The 21,779-nt window shown below is 37.3% G+C and overlaps 1 protein-coding gene across 14 annotated transcripts in view; it reads right to left on the reverse strand.

Annotated features, from left to right (window-relative positions):
• Window positions 1-15,198, reverse strand: part of LOC104609015 (putative leucine-rich repeat receptor-like serine/threonine-protein kinase At3g14840) — a 66,313-nt gene extending 51,115 nt beyond the window's left edge. For 4 of the 14 annotated variants that reach the window (XM_088900575.1, XM_088900574.1, XM_088900571.1 and 1 more), the window contains exons 1-14: window positions 14,876-15,198; window positions 14,578-14,752; window positions 11,129-11,200; window positions 10,940-11,008; window positions 10,762-10,833; window positions 10,610-10,681; window positions 10,412-10,483; window positions 10,236-10,307; window positions 10,061-10,132; window positions 9,867-9,938; window positions 9,696-9,767; window positions 8,369-8,440; window positions 8,208-8,273; window positions 7,962-8,030 (exon numbers count right to left, since the gene is read on the reverse strand). In XM_088900575.1, coding sequence (XP_088756701.1) covers window positions 7,962-8,030; window positions 8,208-8,273; window positions 8,369-8,440; window positions 9,696-9,767; window positions 9,867-9,938; window positions 10,061-10,132; window positions 10,236-10,307; window positions 10,412-10,483; window positions 10,610-10,681; window positions 10,762-10,833; window positions 10,940-11,008; window positions 11,129-11,200; window positions 14,578-14,752; window positions 14,876-14,975 — 1,127 coding nt within the window. In that variant the 5' untranslated portion in view covers window positions 14,976-15,198. Of the gene's footprint in view, window positions 1-7,961; window positions 8,031-8,207; window positions 8,274-8,368; window positions 8,441-9,695; window positions 9,768-9,866; window positions 9,939-10,060; window positions 10,133-10,235; window positions 10,308-10,411; window positions 10,484-10,596; window positions 10,682-10,761; window positions 10,834-10,939; window positions 11,009-11,128; window positions 11,201-11,338; window positions 11,487-14,577; window positions 14,773-14,875 lie in introns of those variants that run through there. The other 10 variants (XM_088900573.1, XM_088900572.1, XM_088900576.1 and 7 more) reach the window with 9 other exon arrangements.
• Between the last annotated feature and the right edge of the window lie 6,581 nt (window positions 15,199-21,779).

Consider the following 21,779-nt stretch of genomic DNA (forward strand, 5'->3'; position numbering starts at 1 on the left):
CTAGTGCACCAGTCTTGAATCAAGCAACCATTAAAAGAAAAAGTAAGAATATGACCTTCATCAACAAATTGTCCAATTGAAATAAGGTTTGCGGTGAGATTTGGGACAAGGAAGGTCTTAGTAAGGGAGAGGCAAGAAGAGGGAGAAAGACTAAGGGACAAATCATTACTACCAATGATGCCCAATTTTTCACCATTGGCAGTAACAATATGTTTGTGATGGGTTTCAATATTGTTGTTTGAGGGTTCAGGCAGGCTCTGGTCATATGATTAGTAGCTCTAGAATCAATAATCCAAATAGGAAATGAGGAAGGATAATAACCAAAAAACTCGCCAAATAAGCCAATAGCAAAGAAATCAGAAGACATAGCAAAAGATACCAATTGTCGAATTTCCCCTTTATCCATAGAAGCAGATGATTCACCTTTAGCAAATGAATCAAACTTTATAGGGACGATATCAGAAGTCTAGCTCTCAGTTGCTTGGTAAGCACAATGTTGGTCCTTTTTCTGAACACCTAGCTGGTTGAATAGGACATTCTGGAATAATATGACCATGTTGCTTACAATAAATGCACACGTTTTTCTTTTTACAATGTGAAGCAATATGGCAGAACCCTTTACACTCATAGCATTGAACCTTGGAGGCATCCTTATTGGTTGGTTTCTTATTTCCATGGGCAATGAAAGTAGTATCAGCCCCAATATCAGCTCGTTTTCCATCAATTCCCGCAACAATCAAGAGTCTAGTCTCCTCCCTAAGGAATTCACCAATCACTAAGTCTAGGTTGAAGAGTCCCTCTGCTCAAGATATTAGACCTGATTATTTCATACTTAGGTCTAAGTCTCATCAGAAACTGATTTACCTTTGCTTCTCAAAGTGTTTTTAAAGGTATTTCACACATTCAATAGAATCTGAGGGGTCAATATGGACTAACTCATATTCAGCCCGTAAGTCCTGAAATCCAAAATAGTACTCTTGTATTTTTCTATCCCCTTGGCAATAAGCAAAAATCTCATATTCAATTTGACATTTTTGATATTGCCTTGACATGTTTGATTGATAGTAAGCCTTCTCCAAATACACATACATATCATACACAATCCTCATTCTTCTCGTAGGAATAACAATATGGGTCTCTATAGAACTTAGAATCCAAGAAACCAGCTTTCCACTGTCACGTTTCCATTGCTAAAATGCTTTCACATCAGTTTTTTCTAGTTTAGTGACTTACCATTCAAATAACCCTCTAAACCTTTTCCCTCAACCAAAAAACTCAAAATAGAACTTCCACATGCTATAATTAGTTCCATTAAACTTCGTCAAAATGACATCTACTTTTTCAGCCATTTCATTAAACAGTTCACAGATAAAAACTATGCCAATATTGAAGTCAAGCCCACAATTGGACAAATAATGACTGATATTCAAGCAAAAGGTATCTGAAGTCTTCCGGTACACTAAAAAGAAGAGTCCCACAACGAAAGAAGAAGGATTTCCTAGGAAACAAGTCCAACTAGCAAAGTATTCAAAGTTAACAGTCCAAGAAAGAGAGATTGCAATCCTACCGATTCAAAGAAGGGATCAAAACCCTACTAAAACAGATTGAAATCTTCAACCAAACCAAATAGTATCTAAAGTAGGCCAGGCAACACCAACTCTAGAGTTTCAAGATGAACCAAGCAGCCAATCAAGAGAAATCGAAGAAAACCCTACATGGTAGGCGTCCATTTCCAAGAGAAATACCAGAAGAAGAACTCAAAATCCTTTCCAAACTAATTTGAACCAGACCAGGCAAGGAGATATTAGTACAGCTCCTCTGGGCGACACCAAATCCAAAGCTTTATGTAGGTTTGATACTTCAAACAAGAGAACCAAAGAAAACCCTAAAGTTGTTAGTGCATAAGTCCAAAACAAAACAGAGTATAATAATGACTGATCAAAACAATCCATAGAAACTTCAAACCATATGTGGGAACTCAAGAATAACCTTCACTCTTGAGTAGAAATCAGATGCTGATAGCTGATACAAAGAACCTGCTCTGATACCATGTCAATAAGATGAACAGTAGAGAGTCTAACACCAGGTTTCAAGGGCGTCAAAGAATGAATTCGACCCCCACCACCAAAGAGCCTTTGTTATATTATGAATATTTACAAGTAAACCCATATGAGCTTAAAGAATTTACAAAAAAATCCCTTATGGGACAAAAGGATTACAAGAAAGCCCTAATAGGGTTGATAGAGAAAAAATAAAGTAATAGAAAATACAATACAGCAGGGGCTATAATATTAGAATACATCAATACTCTCCACAACAAAGTACACCCCTGCCCTATGCAACCCCATTCCAACTGGCTTTTGAACACCCCCAACCTAGCTAGAAAGTTCACTAGACCATTAGCACATCTGGGCACCCAACTGAATGAGGTGTTCAAAGAGGCGGCCAAGGAATGTGCCTGTGTCACCAACAGCCTGAACTTCCAAGGTATTCTGTCTCGTCTTCTCATCCACAAAATAATGGTTTGACAGTCACCCTCTACTTCAATATTTCTCATTTTTTTCAAGCACATCAATTCAAGCCCTTGGATTAAAGCTTTCAACTCATCTCTTAAGGAATTACCAAAACCAATAGGACCAGAGAAACTAAGAACCATCACTCCAATATGACCCCAGATTACTCCAATACCTGAAGCTCCTGGATTACCAAGGCTGCATCCATCAAAGTTAAGTTTAACATGACCTACTACTGGTGCGCACCAGCTAACCACCCTATTAGTAATTCAAAACTAACAAGTTTGGGTCACATATTATTAGATAAATTTGTCTTATATTTAGTTGGATTTTTTTAAGTTAATAATATTATCTTAAATGGATTTTAAAAATTAATTTCAAAATTAAAAAGATTTTATTAATTGGTAAATATTTTATATTATTTTAAATGAAAATTAAATGGATTTCATTTTTATTAATATTTAATAATTATTAATATAATAAATGATTTTATTTTTATAAGTTATTGTTAGATAACTTTGCATTAATTATTATTGTGTCAAAATGAAATTTAACTTAATACCCAAAATACTTGGAAAGGTATTCTTATTACCCAAAATACTTTTGTCACGTTCATTAGATACAGATTGGGTAATGGGAATAAAATAAAATTTTGGACTGACCTCTGGTGGGGAAACAATCCCCTATCAGTTTCCTTCCCTTCCCTGTTTTCCATAGTAAGAGATAAAATGCTCTAGTCTCTTCAACCATCCTCTTGGCAAACAACCAGGTTTCTTATAATTTTAACTTACGTAGAGACTTAAGAGAATTAGAAATCTCAGATATTTCCCAACTCCTCTCCTTGATCTTAGAAGTCTTCCTCACCCCCTAATCTCAAGATAAGTTAATTTGGTCACTTACTCCCTCAGGCTAGTTCACCACCAACTCCTACTTTCAAAAGCTAATAGAGAACCCTTCCCCCCTACCTTCCCAGACAAAAGGATTTGGCTCTCCTTTGTTCCCCCCAAAATTTCCTTGTTTGTTTGGGAGACAGCCTGTGGCAAGTTGAACACCTGTGACAGACTACAAAAGAAATACTTAGGAAGAAGATATATTTCCCCCCATGTTTGCTTCATGTGCTTTGAGAATGGAGAGTCAATTGGCCACTTATTAATCAACTGCAGCTTTGTCAGAAGCCTCTGGCAATTTTTTCTGGATGCACTCTTAGATGGTAACTACAACTGGACTCCTCCAAACTCAAACTCAGTCACTGATTTTGTTACCCAGTGGACCAATCCAAAGATGGGGAAAAGAGGAAAGCTCTTTTGGAAAGCAATAATTCATGCAGTGATGTGGGGAATCTGGGAACAAAGGTCCAAAAGAATATTTGAAGATAGTTTCTCCTCCATGGATAGTGTTCGTGAGAAGATCTTTTCAAAAATTTTCTCTTGGATGCTGGTCCACCAGCTTTTTGGGTGAGCAGAGGGAAGCTACAGAGAAACTGGTTGCAAATACTGTATAGTGTTAACTCTTTTCCATCTTTAATCTGATACAGGCTTTTCTTTTGTGCTTTTGGCCTGTTTGTACATCCCTCCCCCCCCCCTTTTAATATAAGTTATCTTCTTCTCAAAAAATAAAATAAAATTTAACTTAATAAAAATTAATTTTTAAATTTAATAAAGTTGATTGGATTATTAATTAAAGTTAATCTAATTAATTAATCAAGTTATTAATGGGGCTATTAATTTAGTTAATTAATACATAGGGTTGATTACTTAAATATACTATGTACTTTCACTATACTACTTATATATACCCTATGGCTTCCAAAACTACTTAAAATATACTATGTCAAGCATTATATATCAATATTGATGTAATTATAATTAAAAGACAAACGCCCTACATGACATATTGAACCAAAACAAACTGCAATAGTTGTCTGTGCATTCAAAGTCCAATCACCGCTGCAACGTTGGTGTTGGTGAGAATGGTAGAACACAAATAAGGTTTAATTTGAGAATTCTCTGTTCATTGTCTCCATCCAAACTCTCTGTCCTTCTTCCTCCTCCTAACTGTCTCTTTCTTTCCTTTACTTCTCCTTCATCCCTTCCCCTCTTCCACTCTCTTTCTCCTTCTCCACTGCAGCTGACAAACACAGCAGAAATTGAGCTCTTCTCAACCACCAAACAGAGCACCACCAATCCCCTCTTTTTCTTCCTCACTTCTCCTTCTCTACTTTTTTTTGTCTTCTAAATTCATTCAAAAGGCTCCACTAGCTCCACCCTGAACCCTAATCATATAAGAGTTGGTGGACCCACCAAGCAAACTAGAGAATTCTCACACAGTGCCACCTCTGCAATATTGTTTATGTAGGTGTAGCAGAGGCTTGTGGACAAACAAACCTTCTAGATTAGAGCATTCTCACACAGAACCACCTCTACTATTGACAGCCAACAGGATGGAAACCATGTAGGTGCTCATAGAAGATCATGTTGGGGATGTATTTGTAGACCATAAGGGGTTGTCTTAGCTCAACACAGGAGTTGAAAAGGCTACGATGGTTGACCTTCCGCAGGATCTTGACCTTGTTGAGGGCCTAATGGAGAAAAATGAGTGGAGAGCGGACAGTGGAGGCTGACTGATTGATTGGTGAGAGAAGGAAATGGATCTTCACGATAATGGAGGCCTGGTTTGGTGGTGGCAGTGTTGCAACTGGTTCAAGCCTCTGCTATGGCATGTGACTAATAGATTGAAATGTGGAAAAAGAAGGCAGCTAGTGTTGATGACAGGGGGAATCAGTGGTGACAAGTGAAACAGAGGTGGTTTCAATGGTTCAAGGACCAAAGAAGAAGGGGAGAAAGAAAGAAGAGGAGGACGGAAGAGGCAAAACCAGAATTATAAAAATAACATATGAACAGCTGTAAATGTTTCATTAAAAAGGGCTTATGTGTGTCAAGTGGGGCTACGGACTACTTAAGAAGGTGAGAAGGTATATTTAAGTAGTTTTCAAAACCACAAGGCATATCTAAGTAGTTTAGAGAAACCATAGAGTATATTTAAGTAATTAACCATAATAGAAATGGCACCTGTGTACAATATTGGTCATTGATTAACGTATGGAACTTTTAGATGGTGTATGCCCTTAACTTCAATCAGATTGACGTACAGATACATTTATTGTAAATGAATAAAAGTACATTATTGTTTCGTGTTGATATTAGTATGTTTTTGTGTAATTACCCCTTAAACTGGACACTTATGAGACTTGTGTTAGTTTAGAATGTTCTCAACCATTGGATAGACTTGGGGAGATCATCCTGCCAAGGCTGGCACTGATGTGCTACCAAAGAAGTTGGGGCAGCTTGTCTTAGCTGCTAGGGTTAGACCCGAAGCACATGTAGTGTGTATTTGGATGAAACACTAAACCCGGACCATTTTCCAATTATGTCTTAGACCTTGGAAATTGATGGGCAAAACTGGAAAGTTACACATAACCCCTAGTCTTGATTATGGTACTACACTAGTGTTGGATTGGGCTGTCTTTGAAATGCCAATCAGTGAGATCCATCAAGGGTCAAAACCTGAGTATGTTGGGGCAATCTGAGAATTCATCTGAGTGGGTGATCATAGTGATACGATCGGCCCCTTTGTCGGACAAAGTGAATGATAGGGCTTACACTCTTTTTGATGAAAACCTAAACTGTCGGTAGTGGATTTCAACTATGTTTGGGATTTGGTTTTGCAAAATATATTTGATATATATATATATATATAAATAGATATATTATGTTTCATGAAAAATGTTTGCAAAAGGTTTTAATTCCCAGGATCTATCCGAGTAGAGAGTGTGACACTACATCTTGCAGCTAGGGGAAAAGTCCTTCCCTGTCGGGCAGTGTTTGATCATTATGAGCTGAGAGGTTAAGTGTAAGAGAACATTACAGGGCTGATTACTTGATGGGTGTTATCTTACTTAAGTCCATTATCCTTGGGTCTTCATAGGATGTCTGAATTCAATGATCATTTAGGTGTAAATGTTGGGCCCATATTGAGCCCATAGTGATGTGCTCAGGGGTTCATTGCTTTTAGTAGTAAATTCGGCTAAGCCTTTTCATAGAGGTTGGGCTGAACCCATGTGGACTTATGTGAGGTCATTGTGGGGTCCCATGCCATATAAATCAAGCCTAAGTTGGCCATGCAACATCTTGGGTCATGAGCCTTTGAAGGAAATGGACTTAAGGCCCATAATTAATAAGATTAAGTAAGTTGTCACATGACAACTTGCTCTAGGTCAAATCTGGGTTTGGAAATGGGTATAGAGCACCCATCCTCTTAAGAGGATAAGGCTTATCTCTTAATAGAGACTAGATCCAAATTAGATTTGGATAATCTCCTAATTTGATTAGGAGAGTGCTCCATAAGAAGATAAAAGAAGAAGAGAGCGAACTAGACTAGAATACCACTCTCTCTTGTTCTCTTTTCTTCTCTTTTGTCTTCCAAGAAACCTTATCACGACCTAGGCTTTCAAGGACTGGTAGAAATTAGCTTTCTTCTGATTTTTGCAAGAAAAATTCAAAAGAATTTCAGGCTCACCTTCCCCAATTCGATCCAAGCAATTGGGTTGTAGTTTTGTTAAAAACTGTATTGTTGAATCAGCTTCACCAATACACTGCACCATCTTCAATGGAGGATGATTTTAGGACTAATTTAGGTGTGAACTTCCACCTTGGAATCTGCATTTGTGATATCCGTATCAGGTATAAATCTCCCTCTTTGTTTGGTTTCAAATTTGGTCCGGTTTAGTGCAAGACCGATCCGGAAAAATGTAGTTTTCCAAAACATAGGGAATTCAATTCCCAGAAGGATTAGGAAATTTTTTTAATTTCGCCCATCCATTTAGCAAGGTTTGGCCATCCATATGATGGATCCTAACCCTTCCAACAGGAACCACTATACGGTCATGCAAAAAATTGTTCTAGATGTATGGAACCTGTATACTACATGGGTTCTGACTTCTAATCATCGGTTAATATGTGGGACCCATATTTTGTATTGGTAATGTGAAAATTGTAGGAAAATTATCAAGAATAGGCCTATTTATTAGGGAGTGTGAAAGATTGTAGGATAAGGGAAGACGTGGAAGTAGATAGAACTTCTAAAAATGTGGAGAAATATAATTCAAAAAAATTAAAAATATGAAGGAAAATTTGCAAAAATTTAAAAAAAAAAAAAGATAAATAGGGAAAGCTGGTAGAATAGAGATTGTAGGATAAGGGGAGACGTTAAAGTAAATAGAACTTCTAAAAACATTGAGAGATATAATTCAAAAAAATATGAATGAAAATTTGCAAAAATTCAAAAAGATAAAGATAAATAGGGAAAGCTGGCAGCACGGACACCTTGTTTTAGTATATAGAAAATATGGATTAAGAGTCATAAGGAAGCAACATTACAAAATTTTCTTACATGCTCCTTTCTTGACAATCCGGTGCATCTGAGCCATCTATTGTGAAGTTCTTGTTGTAGGAGAGATCACTGCATAGAAAAGAAATTAGAGCAACCATCACATAAAATTAACAGTGGCAATAATAATAGAAATGAAAATGACAATAGCAAGTTATGATGATAAATAAAATTATTTGGTAAAACCAAAGATGTTAGTCACCCATAGACAACATTAAAATTACCAAGTACTTGAGAAAATTAACTTACATGTATCTTCCATTATCCAGCATCTGTTTAGGCACAGGACCACCCAGTAAGTTTGCAGTTAGAAACCTAATCAGAATCCACACCAGTGATTGTAACTAAGCACTAACCCTCTTATGAAGTTCTTATAAAACAAGATATAGCTATAAAATTAGATCACATACACGTAATCCACTTCTGAAAAACTGTTAAAGCTGCTATTAACTTGTCCTGTTAGCTTGTTAAAACTGAGGTCTCTGTAGAAAAAACAGAGAAACTAGAATAAGAAATAAGCTTGATGCAAACAAACTTTTCTATCCATTTGATTTTCATCAATCAAAACTTACCATTTGTCAAAAGAAAAGTGGAACAGCATATTCATCATTATATATCCTAGATCTCTTGAAGGACACAAAAAAACTAGGAGTTAAACCAATTGATATTCCCATTGATAACAACCACAATCTTGGTGAAGATGATTGTGAGTCAATTCTTAATGTTCGATAGTTTCATAGACTTATTGGTAAACTCTCATACCTTTCTATGACTCATCATGATATTGCCTATGTAGTTGGAGTACTTAGTCACTATATGCATTCCCCTAGGGTCATTCATCTTGCAGTAGTAAAGCGAGTTCTTAGATGTCTGAAGAAACATTTTGGGAAGGGTATTCTCTTTTCTAATGATGGGAACTTTAAGGTATAAGCATATAAAGATGCAAACTAGGTGATAACTTAGTAACCTGAAAAAGCAACTTAGTAACCTAGTATATAATCTCAACTTAGTGTACATTTGTTGGAGGTAACTTAGTAACCTAGAAGTGCAAGAAACAAAGTGTTGTGGAAAAGGTCTAGTGCAGAAGCCAAGTATAGAGCCATGGAACATGGAGTTGCAAAGATCTTGTTGCTCAAAAACATTATATTTGAGTTAGGGTTTGACATTCTAAAACTAACGTCACTATTGTGATAATAAGGCTGCAATCATCATTGCTCACAATCCAGTAATGCACGAAAGAACCAAACACATTGAAGTGGATAAAAATTTTATTCTTGAGAATCTAGAGGGGGTGAAATTTGGTGAAATTTGCATTCCTTATGTAAGCTCTAATGAGCAATTGGGCAATATTCTCATTTAAGGGTGTAACTCGCATTCAACATACTGATATTTGTAACAACTAACAAGTTGGGTATGATAGATATATACAACCCAACTTGAGGAGGAGTGTTGTTAGGAGCACATTTATTTGTTTTCTTAGTTTTGATATGTACCTAGGGGTATACTTGTCTTTTCCGCAATTTTTACTGACTCCCTGATATATAATCTCAGGTGGGAACCACCAGTCCATATGATTGCTTCAATTTTCACCTTTTTCTCTTCTGTTTTACCTTCTTTCTCTTCTGACAGCAACCTACAAATGTATGCAAATGCAACATATACAAACAAATATGTGCATTACATATGTATAGCAAGAGAGGGAGGGAGGGAGAGAGAGAGAGAGAGAGAGAGACATACAATGTAAATAGGTCTGTCATTTCCCCAATATATGGAGGTAACTCTCCAGTAAGATTGCAACTCCTTAATATCCTATGGTAAGAAATCAAACAAATATCAATTTAAACAACGAAATATTACAGATAGTCTTACTTCCACAGATTCTAAGAAATGTATAATAACTCAACTCACAATGTCTTCAAGCTTTTCATCTTACTTAATAGAGGAAAAGATGCTTCAGGTCCATTTATGTCACTGATCCTCCTGCTTATGAAGATTTCACTCAGAGTGACTACCAGAAGTTGGTCAACTAAAGATTAAGAGAGAAAGTATGACTTACTGCAAACATTCTAAAAGAACATGGTCCATAGAAGCTTTACACTCACAAATTAGTTAAGTTCTCTAAAAGAGAAATCTCTGAAGGAATGGGCCCTTCAAAACCGCTTGCTTGTATTTCTCTGTTGTTAAGCAAATTTAAGTTGCGCAAATGAGAACGAAAGAACCTTCTTTGAATTGTAAATTTCTAAAGGGTAATCAGATTTTGAAACCAGAAACACTTACAATCTGGTAAGTTTTGTCCAGTTCCCTATAATACCAGGGATCTTCTCACTGAATTTGTTATCATTTACCCGACTACAGTGTCAAATCGTAAAACAGACGAGAGTTATTGAGAAGGAAAAAAGAAAAGAAATTTAGACATGAAAAACGAAAATTATCAAAATTTTATAAAAACCCACAAGTCCTTCAAATTGGTCAGTGCAGAGAGTCTTTCCGGCAACTGCCCCGTGAAATTGTTCGAGGAAATCACGCTGGAACGAGATAGAGAAGAGAGATGACCCTTTTATATAATAAAATCCTTTAAAGATATAGAAATTGCAGAAAACCCTATTAAATCTAAGATACATAAAGAATTTATACTGACGGAAAGGCCATACAGTCTCTCTAAGTTGATTAGATTCCCAAGCTCTGGAGAAAGAACTCCAGACATGTGATTGGCCTCCAGGACCCTGAAAATTCAAACTACATTATATAAATTAACTTGAATAACTCAACAGATTGAAGCACAGAAGGAAAAATCAAAGCTTACAGTTCTCTGAGAGTGGTCATACTCCCTAATTCTTTTGGGATTGATCCCGATACACGGTTCCCATAAATCGAGCTGCAGTAAGTCCAGTGACACACCATTTGATTAATTTTAGACAAAGGAAAAATGGTGGTCGCTGTAGTACACCATCAGTGTGATAATAAGCGAATGGAATACTTACATGATCTCCAACCGCATAGAACCCCATACTGGGGGAATGGCACCACTAAGGTAGTTCAAGGTGAGATCACTGCAAAAGAGAGACAGAGATGAGTTTGCAGTTAAGTTAGTTAATACTGAAATTGAAAACTAAAGGGTTCAAGGTGGAGAAAGGCTTAAATGAAGAGTGGGGAACATGAGAAATTCTTACATTTCTTTCAGGTACGGAAGCTTAAACAACTCCGGCGGGAGCACTCCTTGTAGACCCTGAGACTTGAGGAGTCTGCAATTCGAATCAAAGGAGGTTTAGACATAAGAAACTGCGCATTTACTCAAAAAATCTGAAAACAAAGAAACCCAATTAAAGCCAATCTATGCAGTTATCCCCTGTTTGAAGAATTAAAACTAATGGCTCCCATACTAGTTTGCCATCTATGTTCTATAAGGCAAAGGCAAGCAAACCGTTGGCTCTAATGCTTTTAATTTTCTTGTTTCTGAAATTGAAGCATCAACACTAGAATTTGAAAATGTTATTGAACTTCTGTTCTCTAACGACAATGTGAAACGTGTTAAAAATGAATAACAGGGGCTACCATTCTGCGAAGGCATCATGGCAGCTTCTTTAAAAAGGCAAATTTGTTCAAATTACCTTTATGGTTTAGGAAATTAACTTGTTTGTAACCCAAGTTTTTTTTTTACAATTGATACCGTGGTTAAGTATTAATGAGAAAACTGAAATGTCGAATTTATCCTTTTACATTTTATTTGAGGGAATATAGAACTGTGCAAAGGACAATGAAACACTGTGAGGGTGAAGGTAGCGGAGAGAAGAATTGATTGGGAAACAGAACATTTTAGTTTGACAGGAGGAGAAGGTGAAGCGGCTTCGTATGGTGTTGAAAGGTATTTTATAGGGGTGTAAACGAATCGAATTGGAATAGGATATTGAATTTGATTAAAAAAATTTGATATCCGAATTCTCGAATATTAATATTCGAATTTAAATTTGATTAAATATTTGAATATTTGATTTGATTTGAATTTGACTAATTAGTCATTTTAGGTAATTAATAGATATTTTATTTATATAAATATATAAATTATTTATATAATTTCATTATTATATATAAATTATATAAAATATTTAAAATTTTATATATTATATATAGGAATTAAACAATCGGTCGAATTCGGATATTTATCGAATCGAATCAGGTCATATCCGAATTCGACCGATTAGATATTTGAATTATCTAAATTCGATTCGATTATATTGAATCTCGATTTCGAAATCGGATTTTTGAGCACCGTTGACACCCTTATATTTTAGGAATTTTAAAAAGTATATCAATCATGTGATTTCAGATGTGAACCGAGTGTGATGGAAAGTTAACGGTAAGAAAGGTTTTAGACAATTGTTAGAAAACTTAAGGGTACTCAAATAGTAAGGGTATAATTAATTAATTTCCTAAACCATAGGTGTACTTTAAGAAATTTGCATTAAACAAAGTGACATGGTGTGCATTATAAATTTATGATGTTAGTAGAATATGTTAATGTGTGACACATATATAACATACATTGGTACTAATATTATTTATAATGCATAAATATATTTTTTCAACATGTTTGTTATATGGGTTACATTTTACAATTAATCAAAAGAAATTTTAAAATTAATTTATACAAATAATGTACCATAAAATCAATGTTTTAAAACCAACTTGGAGTATGAACTCTTTTTACCTCCTAGTCATCGATTACCACCGATTTGACCATTTGGGTTGAATGGGTCAGATCATGTCACATTATCATTCTGTATATAAATATATATAATCACACACACACAGATACATACATACATACATATATATATATATATATATGTATATATATATATATATATATTTTATCAATATAAACAATATATAATCATATTCTATATGTAATATATGTATTATTTTATATTTAATTTATATTTTTAATTTAATTTTAAAATTTTTATTTATAAAAATATTAAAAATTGTAATTCGAGGCCAAAAAATAGTTTTTTTTATGGAAATAGATGTTCAAAAGTTACCCAAAATCAAAAAGAAAAAAATCACTCCAATCAAAAATCAAAACACAAAGTTATAGCCTCTAGAAGTTTGCATACACATTATTGTGCAATTTGTGACATGGTCACCAGGTTGGATGGGTCAATGGTCTGACAACTGAATTGAATAATTTTTATTGGTTTTAATAGAACCGGACCTAGAATCATGATTAGGTGACGATTCAAATAGTTGAACTAGTTAGGTCAACGATGGATTAAAAACACTTGATAAAATAATTAAATATAATATAAAATAATATAAGTAAATGTAATAAAAATAATTATTAAAAGTATTAAATATAATAAAAATAATTTTAATAAATCTAATATATAAAATAATAATTAATTATTAATATATAAATTATAATTTTAGTACATTTAATAAAAAATAAATCAAATAACAAATGTTTACAAACAAAGGTTAATAAAATGTAGAACAAATAATATGGGTGAAAAGTAGGAGTCAAAAAATAACATAGGGGAGGGGTGTGACACGTTTTACATCATGGGATACTGGTGTAGCTGTACTAGAACGAGCCACACCTCCAAACAAAGGCGTTTCAGAACGTCATAAAACATGGCAAAATCACGCTGTCTAACACCCATGAATGCATATTTTATACGACATCTTCTTAGAAAATGAAAAAAAGGGAAAATTCCCAATTAGTATCATGTATTTTGGGCCTAGTGTCATTTTGGTCTCTAAATTTTAAAATGCGATAATTCAGTATCCGAATTTTCGAAATGTGATAATTTAGTACCTACCTTTAATTAGCCGTTAAGTGGCATTTAGAAAAGACATAGATAGCCTTCAAGTGTAATTTTATTTTGTTTATCAACCATCTAGACATTGACAAAAAATTTAGTCCCAAATTTTTGCCTCTTCAATTCAAGAAGATTGGGGTTACATTTGAATGAATGACCCTAACTTTTTTAAATAGAAGAGGTAAGGATTTAGGGACCCTTAATTTTTTTGTCAATATTTAGATGATTGATAAAAAAATTAGATGACACTCAGAAAATTATTTATATCTTTTTTAAATGCCACTCAACGGCCAATTAACAATAAATTAACCACAAGTACCGGATTGTCACACTTTCAAAATTTGGATACTAAATGATCGCATTTTAAAATTTAGAGACCAAAATGTTACTAGCCCAAGTAAAGGGTATTAATCGGAGAATTTTCCATGAAAAAAAGCACTTTAGGCTGTCTTTCAAATACTCGCAACGAGCATATGAATACGAGACATAGCTATTTCAGCAGCTGTGAATCCAATAATAACGTCCACCAAACCAGTCAAAATAAATGGGGCCTACAACCATTCAACCGGTGGAATGGGGGCGTTATCATTTATTCAACAGCCCACCGAAAAATTCGAATTAGCTGAAGCCTTTATCTACGTACACTTGATAGCTAGCTGACGTGGGGCGTTATTATCGGTTAAACAGCCGAACTTTGTCAATTTCTGAAACTGTCGTTACCATGGTGAAAAGTTGACTGGTAGCAGACAAGAGAATGCCGTAAAAACGGTAAAATCGAACAAAGAAAGAAAGAGACGTACATTCTAGTGACGTGGCAAGCACTGTTGTTGACCAAGGAACAATCGCAGCCGACGATGTTCAGCCGTCGATACGTCGCCCCGGGCGTCGTCCATCCCGACTGGCCGCTACACGGATCCACGCTGAAATTCCAGTCCCTCTTCCCCAATCTCTTCGCTATTTCCCTCAAAGCCTCCACTGTCACACAATATATATAACTTCGAAGATTATCGTAAAACTGAAAATCAGAATAAAAGCACCGAGGCAAAGAACATCTCTCTCTATGAATCAACCACACGGTGCGGGGAAGTGTGGTCTTACCTTCATCAGAGACGAGGGTGGGCTGAGCAACTCCGAATCTGAACGATGATAATAAGAAGAGACTGAACCCCGTTACCCATATCATGGATGAACTTGCCATGGTTATGTCATCATATTTTTAAATCTTCTCCCACGGACTTGCCAAAAAACCAGACGAGCTAGGGACGATCTTCCTGAGTGAATGTAGCTAGTTAGTCGAAGAGAAAGCAGAAAGAGGAAATCCGGGAGAGAACTGGAGAAGACTTGAGATTTTTGTACAGCGGATAGCGGGTCATTCACCAACCATCCACAATGTGATCTCCTTCCTTTTTCTTTACCCACTAAGGTAATGATACTGACGATGACAACTGATAAGACAAAAATGAATGCACGCTGATTTCTGAGAGATCAGATCGGCGCCCCACCCACGCATCTGATTCACTTCCCACCCTGTAAAACGGGCCGGCCCGCCTGCGGCCCACGCAGAGTGGGGCCATGCCGTGCGGACTGTTGGCCGATCTGGGCCTTATTGTCCTCTCAGGGATAATTTGGGGGGTCGGCCCGATACGGTCCATGGCTCAAGCCCGTGGGGCCCATGTCATGTCAGAGGCATGGGCTAGACAGGTTGTAGGCTGTGTCGGGCTTGGCCAAGCCTTGGGCATGGGTTGTCAAACTATATTTTTCTGTTTTTTTTATATTTTTATATTTTTATTTCTTTGTTAAGTAAAATTAAATTATTTAACTTTTCTTTGGGAATTATTTGAAAAATAAGAAATTTAACAAAGAAATGAAAGAAATACTTAACCAAATAAGAAGTCAAAAAGACAAAGACTCAAAGTGAATAACAAATTGGAAGAAAAACAAGAACTTTATTTCATTTAAATTTGAATGATACAAAACATATAATGGTTGGATGAATGAAATATGACAATTGGAAAATAGAATAAAATAATAAAATATAAAAAAATACAATATAGTTATAAATTGAAAATAAAATTACATTATTAAAAAATATCAAATAAATTAAATAAAATTAAAACAAAATTTACCATAATTTGAAAAAATGGTATATAACTATTGAGTATACAAAAATATTAACTTCATCATTTTCTCCTATTGTTCTTGACTTTGATCATCTGCTTCAGGTGAAACATAAGGTGTAATGTCATGCCCTCCTTTATCTTATAATTTATCTTTAGCATCCAACTAATCTTTAAAACAAATGCACATCTCTAAACTTTCATCATTCATACAGTTTCTCTTGTCGTCCAACACCCTAGTACTTGCACTATAATAAGACTCTAATGCAACGATAGACATTGAAGGGGTTAATAGATCACGTGACATGGCGGTAAGAACTGGATAATTTTTTGCATGTTCACTCCACTAGGCTAAAATATCAAAATTATTTATTCCCTTCGAGGTGAAGGAAGAATCACCTAAAGCAGAAAAATTTGCTTGTAAATAAAAATTAAGTTCAATAAATGAACTTATTGTCGAGGCAATGGATATATACCTCTTATTAAATAAAAAAGTTTTTCTTTTTCACTACTTGACTCAAGTTCAGAAGTGAAAGAAGCAGTTGTACAAGTTGTAGAATTTTTATTATTCCATGTTACTTAAGATTCATATAAACTATACATCTTAAATGATAAACTATTAATTTTTTCTTTTTTATTTTCAATTTCAATATTCATATTTTCACAATATGTTTCATATAAAATATCTAAACCATCTTTCTTAATCCTAGGATCTAATATTGTAACTAAACAATAAAGAGGAGAAATGTTCTCCCAATATTTTTTAAATTTATTTTTCATTATTCCAACAATACTTTTAAATTGTGGATCCTTTTTATATTTTGCAACACAATCACTAATCATCATTAGTTGATAAACTAAATTACAACTAGTTGGACAATAAATAACCGATAATTCATTATTTGCACCATAAAAATGTTTTAAAAAATCTACACAAATTTCCATTTCCTGGTCCTCCTCAAATATAATATCAATAGGCAATTTTGCATTATAAAAAATCACTAAGAATTTGTTTATGAGAAATACAACTTTCTAACATAACGTAAGTAGAATTCAATTTATGTTTAACATATAATATAAAATGTTTATATTTTAAACCTTAATTTTGACATAAATATTTAAATTCTTGTTTGCTTGCTTCATTACTTTTAATATAATAATACAATTTCTAATTCTAGAAATGTGAGTAGAAATAATATTTAAAGCATCTTGAATACATAAATTTAAGATGTGACATGCATGTACATCTGATATGAAATAATTTACCATTTAAATACAACTTTAAATTGCGATTTTAAAATATTTATTGCTGAATCATTATTACTATCGTTATCAAAACTAATAGAAAATAATTTATTCTTAATTCCATAAGCATGCAAAGTATTTAAAATACTTGCAGCAATAGCTGGGCCACTATGTGGCCATTCAAGCCTAGTAAAACTTAAAATTCTTTTATTTAAAAGTCAATTTTCATCAATAAAATTACTAGTAACACAAATATAACTTATGCTAAATTTAGAAGTCCAAATACTAAAAGTACTTGCAACTTTAGAATTAAGATTTAATAACATATAAATTAAATTTTGTTTATATGAATAAAAATTTTTTAAAGCATCTGATTTAATAGTATTCCTAAAAACTTTTTTAAATTGTGGATTTACATAATTACATAACCATTTTTCAAGTTTAGTACTTTCAACTAACAAAAATGGTTGTTCAGTATGTACAATGTATTTTGCTAATTTTTGCCTCATTTTTTTCTTGAAAATATTTAAAAGTACCAAAATCCCTTGCCCAATTTTGTGTTTGTAATGTTTTTCTCCCTTCTTCTTCTTCTTCTTCTTCTTGGGTGAGCAAATGTCTCCCCAAATGACCTGTACCACCCTTGCTACAATAACTAAAGTATTTCCTATATTTTTGCAAACAACTATTTTTCACTTCCCCTGAACCTCCTTTATTTTAAATATTTTCTAAACCAGGCTAATCAACTTAGTGGTCTTCTTTTTCTTTCCCCTAGTATCAGTACTAAGGGTGGAAGTTCCATCAATATCAATAGCATCCATATCGATGTTAATACTACCATGTTGCGACTAAATATCGTTCACATTGAACATGTTGGGGAATTGGTTTTGGGAGGAGCCAACCATTTTTTAAGTTCTAAAAACTAAAAATTAATTTAATTGCACTTACCCAAATTGCCAAATCAGAATCCCAACTTGATTTCAACGGCTGAAGGCTTTCAACTCCAAAAGTCCAAGCCTCCCAAATTGCTAACTTGAGAGTTGAGATACATGAATTGTTGAGTAAGCCTTCTTCTTGTTGAAACTTTAATAAAGTTGAGAATTGGAGAATCAGAGAATGTATAAGAGATTAAGAGATTGCGACTTGAGAGAGTATGAGAACTAGAGAAGAGATTAAGAGAATTGTTGAATTGGTGTGATGAGAATGGTGGAGGATAGGGCTATTTATATGAATTGAAAATAATTCAATTACCCAAAATACCTTAAAAACTAACAATTTTTTAGTTGGAAGGGGTATTTTAGTCATTGTAAAGTTATTTATCACTTTACCCAAAATGCCCCCAAACTAAATGTTATATAGCTATTGGGGGCATTTGTGTCATTCTTTCTCCCCCGAAAGCAAAATACATAAATACCCCTATATAGCTATTTATAGTTGTTGGGGGTTATTTCTATAAAAAAACCCAAAAAGCTTAAACTAGCCGTCCCTAGACCTGTTCATGGGCCGGGTGGCCCGACGGGCTGGCCTGGCCCCCGGATGGGCTTAACCTCGGGCCAAAAAGCCTGACCCGCAATAAATTCGAGCTGGGCTTGAGATTTGCCAAAATAGCCCGGCCCAACCCGACGTATAGACTAAACTTAAAAAACCCTAAGCCGAACCTCTCTTCTCTTTCACCTCTTTCACCTCTTTCCCCTTAGCCGAACCTCTCTTCTCTTCACATCCTCCTCAGTCTCAGTCCTCACACTCTCAGGCAGCCACACAACCGGCGAGGCGGCGAACATTCACCAACGCAACAACTCCGGCGGTGAGTCCTCTCCTTCTCTCTCTCTCTCTCTCTCATTCCTCTTTCACTTCTCTTTAAATATCAGACACCGACGAGGCGGTGAATATGGGCACCGGCAGCGGCGGTGAGTTCTCTCTCTCTCTCTCTCTCTCTCTCAAACGCGAACTGATGCTGCACAATCTGGGCACTCATAGCTGGCCGAAACTTGGCTCAAAACTAGCGGTGAAGGGTACCTGAGAAGAAGGATGAGATGAAGAATTCACCGGGGATTTCGCCCGGCGGGAACACTCCCATGCTTAAGTTAGAGTTCTGTAAGAAATGGAGAGTATGAAAGAAGCTAAGAGTATAGAAAGCGCAGAGTTAGAGATTACCCTGGCTCCTTGGGGGCTATGGTCTTTTTATAACGGGTCTCTACCAAATCAGGCGCAACCGCCACTACCGGATCGGGTGTAACTGTCACTGTCCTCCTTTGACAACTGCCATTTCTAGGGCTGAGGTGGCAAGCACGGGCCATCCCTGCAGGACATGTACCTGTCGGGTATGAGACATATTTCAGAGGTGGCAGGTACGACACCGCCTCTAGGTTCAGCAGATGCTGTCAGAGGGATATTTTCTGGACCTTCGGGCTATCTTTAGCCGAGCTGCATGCTGCCGAGCTTCCTGATGCCGAGGAACTGGTGATGGCTGAGCTACTTTCTACCTGAGGTGCATCCTCAATAGAGGAGCCAATGGCATCGGCCCGTGGTGTCCCTACTTCGGGACACCCAAGTCGGATCGGGGTGCTCCCTTCCTTGGGAGAGGCTTAGAGCTCATTGGGGAGAGCTTGGGTCCTAGGAGGAGCTCAGGCCCTGAGAGGAATTCGGGCCCTAGGAGGAGCTCAGGATGTCCCACACTTGGTGGGAGTCAAGGTTGGTCGGGCGCTAGTCCCCGGTGAGTTCCCTAACTCGCCGAGCGGCTAAGTTGGACTCGGTGGGTCCCTCTCGTCAAGTCACGGTTGTGTTGCCAGGTCACGCACACGTGTTCCTGTGCTACGAGGTCGGGCCAAATCACCCTCCATCAATTGCCCCCCACTCCTTGTGCTGGGAATGCTGACCCAGCGCGGGGAGTTCACGGTGCGCCGGGTGGATTTGGCTCGACACTCATGCCACCTTGTCGGGCAACCCGTTGGCCAGACGGGCCTGGCGCTCAGCTCACTCGGAGGAAAAACTCGAGTTGTGTACAGCTCACGTGCGGACGTCACGCGATCTGGATTTCGCGGATGCCAAAAAATGCGCTAAACTGATTTCACCTCGAGAGCCTCATAGCCGGTTTTCTTGAGAACCGTCAGATCGCTTCGATCTTGACCGTTGGTGCCTGGGCCTAGTGTCTATAAATAGTGGGGGACCCTGTTCATTTTCTTTCGCCACTAAGTATCCTTCATCTAGCTTGAGCTCGCGTCTGGAGTCTTCAGCTTGGGTCTTCTAGCTCGTCCAGTCCTAGTTTGGTTGCGTTTTTCCTTGGTGAGTCCCTGAGCTTCCCTTTCTCCCTTTTCAGTTTGTTTCTTTCAATGTCTAGCGGGGATAGTCTCTTAGACGAGCCCGAGGTGGGTACCTCGGGTCAGGGTGACCCCGCTGTTGCCTAGCCATCCCACGAGGCACGGATGACCTTGGGTAGGCTGGCGTCCACCTCCCACCGAGGTCGGGTGCCAGATCAGTTCAGGTCGTCCACTATGACGCTGGAGAGACTTCAGCACCTCATCCAGCACTTCAACCTACATCAGGAATACTCATACAGTCTTCCTACGGGAAACTTCCCTTGGGATCACGGTCCAGATGAGATCGTGATCTTTAGGGAGCAACTCGTTGGTGGACTTCGCCTCCCTCTTCACCCCCTTATCCCCGAGGTGTTGAGACGCTTTAATGTCACACTAGACTAGCTCCACCCAAACTCTATTTGAAATATGGTTGGGACTATCTCCCTTTGTTTCGAATACAACCTTCCCTTAGATATAGACATCCTTTGCTCTATTTTGTCAATAAAGAAGAGCGCCTCGGGCGTTCTCCCTGAGCACAGGCGGACCTACTATCTGTCCCCTTGCTCGGGCTTCAAATTGTTACATAAATTCCCAAGCAAGGTCTCGGCCTGGAAGCGGGACTACTTTGTAGTCTGGAGCAGCATGGGGTGGCCCTTCCTTACTAGTTGGAGGGTGGCTACTCAAGACCCCGGCATTACTCTCGACGAGAAGACGATGGAAGCACTCCACTCATGGGCTCAGGTCGGGTTTGATCACAAAGATTACATTTCCGAAGGGAAGCTCATTCAGGCCGGTTTGAGCCCGAGTAGGTCTATTTTACCTTAGCGTCTCGCTTAATCAGCTAAGTGTTTTCAAGCTTACTGACGCAGAGCTCTATTGCAGGTCCCATGGAGGAAGAGAGGATTACCGGTCAGACGCTCCTTCGCCAGATGAAGAAGAGGAAGAAGCGAACCGCCAAGAAGGCGCGCATAGAGCCCCCAAGTACCCCCACCTCTGAGCCCAACCTCCCATAGGTTCCTTCTTCGGGGCCCAAGCTCCCACAAGCCCCTATCTCGGATCCCGAGCTCCCTAATGCCCCTCTAGTGATAGATTTGGAGGACTTACCATCTCAGGAGCCTGAGGTGGCGGCAGATCCGGTCGCTGAGCCAACTGGGGCTGCTGCCGAAGTTCCTAATCCCGCCGAAGCTATTGCTAAGGCTTCTGAAGAATCGGCTGATCATGCTGCTGAGACGGCGGTGTCCAGCTCGGGGAGCCAGGAGGAGGAGGAGAGCATCCTGATCCCCTAGTGTAGCCTCCAAAAAAGTAAAGAGGCTGTCTACCCCGCAGTGGTTATAGATTGGGCCGATC

The sequence above is a fragment of the Nelumbo nucifera genome, chromosome 3 (assembly GCF_055504915.1).
Source record: "Nelumbo nucifera cultivar China Antique chromosome 3, China Antique-T2T, whole genome shotgun sequence".
Lineage (NCBI taxonomy): Eukaryota > Viridiplantae > Streptophyta > Magnoliopsida > Proteales > Nelumbonaceae > Nelumbo > Nelumbo nucifera.